The sequence below is a fragment of the Mustela nigripes genome, chromosome X (genome assembly GCF_022355385.1).
Source record: "Mustela nigripes isolate SB6536 chromosome X, MUSNIG.SB6536, whole genome shotgun sequence".
Lineage (NCBI taxonomy): Eukaryota > Metazoa > Chordata > Mammalia > Carnivora > Mustelidae > Mustela > Mustela nigripes.
In genome coordinates, this window is record NC_081575.1 from 90,725,241 (window position 1) to 90,735,807 (window position 10,567).

At 42.1% G+C, this 10,567-nt stretch overlaps 1 protein-coding gene across 1 annotated transcript in view; it reads left to right on the forward strand.

The window, feature by feature from the left end:
• RPGR (retinitis pigmentosa GTPase regulator) overlaps positions 1-10,567 on the forward strand; it is an 84,449-nt gene that overhangs the window by 32,831 nt on the left and 41,051 nt on the right. Inside the window, exons 15-16 of the mRNA XM_059385267.1 lie at positions 8,812-8,925; positions 10,344-10,403. Of these exons, the coding sequence (XP_059241250.1) occupies positions 8,812-8,925; positions 10,344-10,403 (174 nt within the window). The remainder of the gene's footprint in view (positions 1-8,811; positions 8,926-10,343; positions 10,404-10,567) is intronic.

The window sequence follows — 10,567 nt, forward strand, 5'->3', positions numbered from 1 at the left end:
AGGGGAGGAAGAGGAGGAATGGGAAGGAGAGGGGGAAGAGGAGGAGAAGAAAGAAGGGGAGGGGGACCAGGAAGGAGAGGAGGAAGGGGAGGGGGAAGAAGCAGAGTGGGGAATGAGGGAGAGGGAAGAGGAGGATACTGAGGAAGAAGAGGGGAAATACAAGGAGACAGGAGATGCCGAGAGTGGAAAGCAGGGGCGGCTGGGGGGAGGAGAAGAGTGCAACAAAGCAGGCAAAGTCAGAGCATCTGTGAAATCCGGTAGAGATAAGGCGCACCCCCCAAAGTTTCTCACTAACACAGAGGGGGAAGGGAAAGAACAGGAGGTACAGAGGTTCAAAATGCCAGTGCGGTCCAAACAACTTTTAGAAAATGGGCCACCGGGTTCCAAAAAATTCTGGAATAATGTATTACCACATTATTTAGAATTGAAGTAACAAGCTTGAAGTTTGAAAGTTTGTTAAACTTTTTAGATTTTTAAAAATTTGAATTTTAAATTTAACAAACTTTAAATTTAAAACTGTTGGCCAGCCAACAGTTTGAGCATCTTACACATAATAGGCATTTAATACGTTTTATTAAATTGCTTTTTTGTCATGGTTCCTGTATGTGTGGTGCAGTAACGACCGATAAAGACAACACGCAGCACTGGCAAATTTGGCTCCTCTTTAATATTTGGTTATGTTTTCCCTCCAAATTATAAATCTGATACTAAGAAATATGAAAAGGTCATAGCAGATAATTAACATGATATATTCCCCAGTAAAGACAGATTTAGGAAATAGGAGTATAGTATAAGAATGTTGCATTTATGCATATAAACTGGTCCCTTTAAAGATGACACGGATCCTAAAGGGCTAGAAAAGCATTTCTTATGAGTTCTTTTTGGTCTCTGATTACAATTTGCCTACTATATGGAATAATTTTATAAGGTGGATGGTATTGTAAAGCTGAAGTGAAGAATTCGCATTTTTTTTAAAAAGTGCTTTTTAAAAAAAAAAAAATCCTTTTATGTGCCCTTTTTGCAACAATCTACAAGTGTCAGCTGGATTCAGAGCTTAGATCTTAATGTGATGTCTTTTAGTTCCTGCCTGGGCCAATGGCAGTGTATCCCATGAAATAGAGGTGAACTTGAATATATATTCAGGAAGCATGTAAAACTTCTAAGTGCTTATTGGCCAGGCAGAGTGCCTCACTGGGGTTCGGTTTCCTCATGTGTAAAATGAGGCGGATTAGATGATAGAACTATAGTCCCTCCTAACTCCGATTCCTTCATTCTAATGGGCTGATGTACTCCCATCGTGTTTGTCATTTGCACAAAAGCTTTTTAAGGAAGAAAAATTGCACTTTAAAATTAAAGGAGTTTTCTATAAATTATATATTGTTCTTTCCTCTTAAAAAGTTACAAAAAGTTACGAAGCGCTCTAATGTCTCTTGTCTTCTGTCGTTCTGTATTTCTGAACTATAACTTCTGAGCTTTAACTGTACTATCGGAATCCTCATTCCCAGTGTCTATTACGTACCCTCAGTGTGTCCTTTGACTACTCTGTAATTCTGTTTGTTGCTTCTCAGAATGTTTCAAGTAAAATAAAATGTAAATGTATACCGTCAGTAGTTGTTTGTGGAAAGAGAAACTAACAACAGGTATTGAATTTTAGAGACGCTAGATTTCTGTTCGCGTATATTCCATCTAACCTTGCAATTTTCAGTATTTATCATACAGCTAGATTGTCTGATTGTTCTTTATTCATAGCTCCCTTTTCAACGGATTTCCCGCCCCAGTCCCTTCCATATCTTGAGCATGAGGGATTTCTTATACTTTGAGCAAGGAGAATCTCAATGGCAAACTTCCTGTGAATTTTGTGTTGCCGGATCCTTTGCACATTTGATTCTCTGTGAGAAAGAATATGGGGGGAGAGACTAGAATACAAAAAGAGAAGAAACTCTTAGGAGCAACTATAGATTTTGTTTCAGCTGCAGGGATCTCTGGTCATTCCCCTAACTAACCAAACACGCTAATTTGGCATTGCAGGGTTCTACCAAATTCTGCCACATTCAGTGAGTGTCCGTGGAATGGAATTGGTACTTTGATCTAGTGTGTACAGCTCTGTGTTGTTAATGCTGGGGCCCAACATGGTTATTTAAAAAGCTGACTTAAAGTGATTAACTGAGATGAGTGACAGAATTAAGTTCATAAAGGAAAAGCCTTCAGGGAGAAAAGAAACTCTTACCCTCAGGTTACTTATGTCAGAGGGGAGACCTCAACTAGCCAGCAGTACTGAAATGGCGTTCCGAACCTGTGCCCATCTCAGTATTAGAACTGGTGTAGAGAACCACTTTTAAACAGCATTCCCTTCCCATTTCTTCCCATTTCCCTGGCCAACAAAAGTGCCCTGTGCTCTTTTCGAAGGAGTAGCTTGGGCAGGCACCGGGTTCCTCCTTTTGAGATGCAAATTAGCACTTGATTAAACAGAACTGAGTAACTGGCTCCTTTATTGTCCCCATCTGCTGGTTGATTGGGCTTTGATGGTAGTTTCTCACTGGCTGTTACTGAGGCCAGTGTGCAGTGTGTGTGTAGAATCTATTGAGTTCTAGTTTCAAATGAGGACTCTGGCAGAAAACTATTTTCAGGTAAGCGACAAAGGAGTACCACAGAAACAGCTCTTGAGGTGAGTGCAATGAAATGTTTTCTGTTACTTCATTATAGAGGTAAACTTGCTATACACGTGTGTATTCAAGATGAATTGCTACCATAGGGGAAGGCGCCGTACTTCCTTCTTCCTTCGTTCTTTCCATTGCACCTGACCTGTAAGTTAATATTTGGTACATACTCTTCATTCAACAAATAAGCATGTACCAAGCACCCAGAAGTGAATGGAAGCTTTCCCAAATCAGCGAGAGCTCAGGAAATGAGCGCTGCTTACACGCAACCTCCTGTGGTCCTTTTACCTGTCAGGGACATCAGGTAGGTACAGATGACTTGAACACCAGGTCAAAAGAGTTCCTGTGACCCTGTCTTTAACTGTGGCTTAACAGTGCCCTTTTGTTACCTGATTTCCCCTCGCCTCCCAGGTTCTTTTTAGCCAGGGCTACCCAAAGATAAAAATAGGATCTGAAAACAAATCCATGGCGTTCCTTCATGAAGTCCCTTAATTAAGAAGATGGTGGTTTTATGCCCTGAGTACGGCGAGAGTGAGATACAGCTCCTGATCTCAGGGAACTCACGGCTGTTTCTATAGGCTGACCAGAAGCTTCACACATACCAGAGAGAGTTTCAGGAGTGGCACTCGGAGAAGGGCCAAGGAAGGGCTTCCAGGGAGCCACAGGGAAATGTCAGCTGAGTTGTGAGAAGTCAAAGCTAGCCACACAGGCAGCTGGGGCAGGGCCAGAAGGCTTTCCCGGTTGACGGCAGCCCTGAGACCGTTTCAGTGTGATTGCAACTTAGAGTATCTTTTGGTTCTGCATAGAGAGGCGGAGGGCCTTATGTGTTTCTGAAAGACATTGAACAGCAAGAGGAAGGTGATCACACTTGGGCTTTAGTAATGGTCTGGTGGGTTGGAGAGGAATGGGACCTGAGCCAGGGGTTAGGAGGCAGCTCGAGGAGAGCAGACAGAGACAGGAGAGGAGACTAGGACAGTGTGGACAGAGAGTCGGGGACCTCTGTTACCAAGAGAGCTTTGGGGATAGAATCAGAAGGCTTTGTAAAGAGATGCCACCTGGAGGGAGGGAAAAGGCCAAGCTTTTCTTGTTTCTGTGTGAAGAACAGGTGGAAGGGGCACCACTGGAAGGGTGAGAATGGAGGAGTAGGGGCAGGTGTAGGAGGCTGCTGGACGCTTGTTGATCCGGGACCCGTGCAGCAGACAGATCGTGTCTGGGCTGGAGCTCAGGGGAGATGGCTGGGAATCACCAGCTTTTACGGGTCTTTGAAACCATGGAGTGGAGCGAGAGGCAGCATTCATAGTACGAGAAGAAGAGAATCGAAGACAAAGTTTGAGGAAACCTCAATAGGTAATGGGAGATTGAGAAAAGGAAGTCAGAGAAGGAGGGCAGGGTTGGGACACTTTCTAGAAAAGAGGGGTGCTGCCCAAGCCCAGGAAGGCATAGTAGCGGGCTGCAGAGAGGGCTGGGTGAGGCCCGGCCGGAGCCCACGTTGCCAGCAAAGAGGGAGCTGCAGGAAGGCTGCCTTAGAGTCAGGGACTCCGGTGCCCTAGGGAAAAACACCTTAGACTTGCACTTGCTGCTACTATATGCAAGGGCACATAAGCACAGGATGAAGTGAGCTGCTCAACAGGAAGAGCCTGCAGTGCTCTTGGTCTCAGTGTGGGGGTGTGAGGGACAGCTCTGAGGGCAGCTCTTCCCGTCTGCACATATGTGAGCAGAGCCAGGAAAGATCCTGGGCACTGGCGCCCGGTCGGCCTGGAGTCAGACCCCAGCCCTTCACGGATTAGCTGTGTGGACACCTGGAAACACTTTTCCTTTTTTAACCTGAGTCTTACTGATTTCTTTTTATAAAGGGAGGGGTCTTTGGATAGTTAAATTAGTTCACACATGAAACATGTTAGGGGTCCTCATCAAATGGTAGCCCGTGTCCCTCTAATTATCTCCTCTGACCACATCAAGTCAGGTGCAGAACTACCCTCCATCATCTCCAGGTCACTGACAAATGTGCATGGGTTTAGTTTTGTGTACCTGACTTCTTTTTAAATCCAACATAGCTGCTAGCCCCCCACCCAACATTGGCTTATGGAGGTAGATCTGTGCAAACGAAGTAACAATAATAATAAACCCCTTAAATATGGGATAGAGTGAAAGTCTGCACACCATATGTGGGTCCAGTACTGCCCCTCGATGGTTGAAGTGTGATGAAAAGCTGATGGTATGGGACAACAGATTTCCCTGTGTCCTAACGTTTTTATCAAAATAGATTTAAAAATAACTCACATGTAAAGAGTAAAACTGCCTACCAGCAAGAAGTTCTGTATCCTCAGCATTATGGCCACTTTCACAGGCCTGTTTATCAGAGTCATACTGGAACAGATTTGGTGGCAAAAATACCAGATTAGGAATGAACTAAGGGATTGGCACACAGAAAGGAGAAGTTTAGAGATTATAAAGTAGTGACATTCGAAGGCAATAATTTGGAGGTCACACTGGGAGCCCTGAGGTACAATCTGGCTTGCAGACTCACTTTGTTTGGTTACAGAGTGATTTTGGTAATGTTTGAATCCAGCACTGAAATACCGAGGAACTTTACACTGTAACTGTTTTCCGGACATGACTTGGACCTGAGGCAGCACTTGCTCACAGTCCCTTGCCCTCTTCCCTTGCTTGGTCTAGCTGCGGGGCTCCTGGCAGAGAGTAAAGGGAGCTGCACAAGAGGGTAGAACAAATAAGCGAACACTTTTTAAAAAGATTTTATTTATTTATTTGACAGAGATCACAAGTAGGCAGAGAGGCAGGCAGAGAGAGAGAGAGAGAGGAGGAAGCAGGCTCCCTGCTGAGCAGAGAGCCCGATGTGGGACTTGATCCCAGGACCCTGGAATCAACCTGAGGCAGAGGCAGAGGCTTTAACCCGCTGAGCCACCCAGGCGCCCCAAGCGAACACTTTTAAATCAACTATTTTGTAGTGGTAAGATCTGGGACATTATGGCAAAACGGTATCCAAGCATCTTGGTTTTTGTTTTGTTTTTGTTTTTGATGGTCCTCAGTGTACACTAGGGAGTCTTAAAATCAACTATATGCAGATGCTCATTGCTTGTGCTATTTTCTCTGTAAATAATCTTTTTAATTTTGATACAAACCCTCCAAGGTAGGTAGGTATTGCTGGTGTCACTTTCCCGTTTTATAGAAAGACTGTAAGGTGACGCTTCTTAGGCCGTGATTGATGGTGCAAAGCTTGGAAAGCAGTACTTAGGTCTTTGTACCGAATGCCTTCCTGCTCTCTCCTCCTGCCTTTGTGAGCTCTAGTGTAGTATAAAAGTAAGCTTCCATGTGAGCCCTTCTTGTCCTAAGAAACCTTGAAACTGAGATTTTAAATATATCTCTTCCTACCTGGTGTTATGTAGCTATAGTTTAATGTTCTATTAACCTATTTGGAAAACACCGTCTACCCTGTACGACATGGCGTACATATGGTTCTCATAAATCGAGAACCGTAGCACAAAATTTTACACTTTATAGCTCCTTTAAAAAAACTTGTTTAAAACTCTTTACTGAGATTAGTAACATCTAGAAAAGAGCCTCTCTCATGCGTGTAGAGCTCAGTGCATTTTCCACAAAGTGAGCATGCCTGTACAGTCAACACCCAGATCAAGGGAAAGTGCTTCCCAGGGGCTCCCCTTCAAAGCATTTCCTGTCCCCCCAGGGTCACCACTCCGCCAACTGCTGGGACCTCCTTTAGTTTTTCAAGTATGCAGTGTAGTCGTGGTTTTAAGCAACCTGCAACATCGTGAGGAACTTCGGGGTTTCTTGGTATTTCCCCATAAGAAATGTGGCCCTGGGGCAGACCCAAGACTGCAGCAACCTGTGCTGTGCCTGACCGGTGAGACAGTGGTCCCTTTGTGAGAACCAGGCCTGTTCACTTCGTTACTGTGGCCCCAACACGAGATGGGTTTCCGCTGACTATTCTAGACTACTTAATGTCTTATGTAGTTCTGGTGACAAGATTGTATTTAAACTTTGCCCTTTCTCTTTGTAAAATAACAGTATTCTGCCAATGTCTCCTAAATTGTTTCGGTTTGAAGGTAAGTACTGTGATTTAAAGTCGTAGTCTAGATGTGAGTAGATTAATTCTCAATGTGCTTAAGTGCAAAGTTCTACAGTTTATGTGATTTCTAGTGAAAATGTTCTCTAAGAGCTTTCTCAAATTTAGAAAATGATACCATTCCAGCAGTTATTCTTTGTTACAGATTTTCATAAAGTTGTGAGTAAATTTACAGTTCATTATAAAAAGAGATGAGTGTTTTGCTTATTTCTAAAATAAGATAAAACCTCATGTTCCTTTTTATAATAGCATGATATTGTTCTATGGTTACATTAATATCTTCGTTAACTAGCATGATTGGAGTTGACTCAGGTGCTAAACTAGCAGAATTCAAGAGAGGAGGACTTTGCTGGAACATAGCTCACCGATCCCTCCCTGTGGGAGAGAGATGCACGGAGTCTGAAATTCTCCGTCTCGGGAACACTGTTCTTTCCCACTGTTTTATATACATGAATACATCTGTCTATCAGCCATAAATCTTAAATCTAGTAATCTTGCTTCCCATTTCCCTCCAAAGTAGTCTCTGATCGTTTTACCTTCTCGAATGTGCTTCTGGCCAGGCATAATATACAATGTAAGTCACTTAGAGGGGAAGTTACACAGGGAAAAAAAAGAAAGCTTTAGAAATTACTGGTGAATGGTAGCTACCTCGTAGTTAACCCTATCCAACCTGAAAGTGCAGCATGTCCTTCAATACAGCTATCTACCCTGGTCCCCTGTCTTCCTCTCTCGCCTTCCCCTCCCACGTGTACCCCTTGTGACCTTTGCTTAACCTAAGTGAACCCCTCCCAGCATAGCTGCCTAACTGCCAAAACTCTTAAATTTCCAGGCTTCCATGCTTCCCTTCCGGATTGCTTGTCCTTAGTGACAATGCTGTAAGGGCCACACCCTTAGCGCTGTTGGCCTGAGGATGCCACTTATGTCTGTTACTGAGGTGTGAAATATAAACATTTATATTTATCCTCTCCCTAGCCTGAACTCTCACATTTGGTATTTTTGCCAGAAGAAAGGTGAGTTAAATATGAGAGGTGTTATTTTCAAAGTACCCACTAAAGATTCTTTCCGGTGTCCAGCTCATCCTTAACCAAACAGCAACTAGGAAGGTGACCACGAGAAGCTAGTTACTGTGTTGAAGGAATATAAAGTGTGTATATCGTCTGAGGTAAACATGGCCGAGGTGAATTTTGTAAAAACATTCTTCAGGGGCGTAAGGGGCACTAATTACTTACTGCCTTGCCTATTTTGGGGGCCATTAGTGAAGTGCATAAATGAAAAGCATAAGAAAAAAGTCCAATAAGGAGCCTGATCTCTTAATGACAAAAAATAAGCAATATTCCACCCAAAATATGAAACTGCAAAAAAAATCTCAGTATAGAATAAAGAATATAACTAATATTTTCCACCTAGACTTAGTATTACATGATTTACTCTATCAAATCCAGAGACAGACAGACTTTGGATTAGTTGGACAGGAGCCAGGTAGACTAAGTTCTGCCTCTGTTTCTCCCTCTGCTTTAAATAACCAAGAGCAAACCATTTAAACTGCCTATGTCCCTTTATCTTCTTTCTGGAATGTAAGTAATTATACCTAACTCTGTCTTGTGAATATCAGTGAATTGTACTTCTGAAGTGATTTTAAATCCCTGTGTTTTGGAAAAATGAACATAATATATAGATATGATTATATTATAATGCTACAGTAGAAAGCTTTTAAACTTCTCTAAAGTTTAAAAGCATTCTTTTGAGACAGCTCAGAAAGCATATTTAGGTTTTATTTTTTCCCATTTTAACCTTGTAGTAGACGCTAATAGAATTTTGGGAATCCTAGTCATTGAAAATGGTGAAATAGATCAACATGCCGAAAAACCTTGTTTAATATAGTAACTTGATATGCATGATAGGTTATGCAGCATTTTCTTTGCTTTCAGTATTTGAATTTTTATTCTCTGTGTTCTTTGAGATGGTATAAATTATTTATGACCACAATATCAAATCTGTTTTTCTTTTTAAAAAAAGAAAATCTTACTTCTCTGATTATCAATTTTGACACAGGATCACGAATTTTCAGAAGATGAATTCGAGGACGTGGATGAGGAAATTAATGACTATCCGGAAGGCAAGAAGAACATACCAACGGATGAAGCCAAGGACAACTCAGTTGAAAAGGTATTGATTGACACCATTGAAAAGGTATGATGATATGCACTTAAATCCTGAGACCCTGCCTAAGAGCAAGCATATGGGTTCCGTGGTTTCTGCAGAGAGCAGACTGGAGTTTCCTTTGGGAGCAGAAATACTTCTCTGAAAAACTTGGTTCTTGTGCTGTAGGAAAAGCTTTAGCAGATCTTTGAATCAGGCACACTTTGTTTCTCACACCCTTTCCACACTTCTTGGTAGCATTTTGTTCCCCGTTTGGGTGGAAATGAACTGATATGGGTCAGTACAATATACTGTTGAGAAATTAACCGAGAAGTTCAGCACTGGGTCCTTAAAATGATGAAATTACAAAGTTAGGAGCCCTCTACTGGTGGCAGAAATGGGCCGTGTGTGCGCACACATACATGTGTATATTTACATGTATGTAGACAACTGAAAGCTGTTCACAGCAGTGTTTGAGGCTGTGCTCAGTGCTGCGTAAATGCAGTGCAGAAGAAAGGAATTGTAGGAGGGAAAGGAGGAACTGTAACTGAAGGAAGTCATCCTAAAAGTGACGCTAGGAATGGCAGAAACATCTCTTCCATCTAGCAGTTTTGTCCAAGAGGGACACTGCTAGGAGACAGTTGGTAGGTTTGAAATCATTCATTTGCTAATGCTGCTCTGGGTTAATTTCACAGGTAGGGAATTCAGAAACCCAAACTGAATGACGCCATGTCAATTTGTTTCCATTTTCACTTTTTGTACCTCTTGCACAGAGCACTGAGTTAATCATACCTTCTTGTTGATGAATCACTCGCATCTTTGGTCTGTGCAGGTCCTCCTTATTTAAATTGATTCCCTTTTAGTTCTCCTTTTCCATAACACAGACAACCGCTGAAACATGCTCGTCCTTTTATTTGAATGTGTACTTGTAAACCTGTGTTGTTTCATGTGCATGTATTTTTCATTTACAAAATGGGGCTGTGCTGTCGAGGTCATTTTCTTCCTTAATTCCTTTCTCAAGACTCCTTCCTCACACTGAGGGGGGAAAAAAAGCTTCTAGCAGTTACTGTTTTCTTTCAGAGGGAGGGAAAGATTTATAAGGAATATTTATGAGTTCCAGTTTGGGTGGTCCCTGAAATTCTTTAACATAGAATAACCGAATCTCCAGTTCGCAAGCCAATTCATATACCAGCTAATGTTCCTGAATCTTCTTTGAGTAGAATTCTTGAATCATTCAACTTTTTGGAATCAAAAAACTTGAAACTAAAAGGGACGTTAGCAATCAGTTAGCATCTGAGGCAAAAGCCCAGCAAAATGAAGCAGTTGTCTCATGTTTATGTTGTTAGCTAGAAGCGGACTCGAGAGCCCTTGCCTAAAACCTAGATGATGTTTTCCAGCCCATCACAATTATGTTTTTTATTATATTGCTTCTTTATCATTTATAGGACAAGAAAACCAACCATGAAGAACGGGCTATTTGTGAATACAATGAAAATCCAAAAGGTGTGAACACATTTGACTTCAAAAGGCCAGCTACCTTAACATACACACATGCATGCATGCATATGTATACATACATGTGCACACATGTGCAGTGGTTGAGGCATTAGAGCTTACACATGTGTATTTGATTTCTTGCTTTTTACACACGAGCCTCATAGCAAGCAAT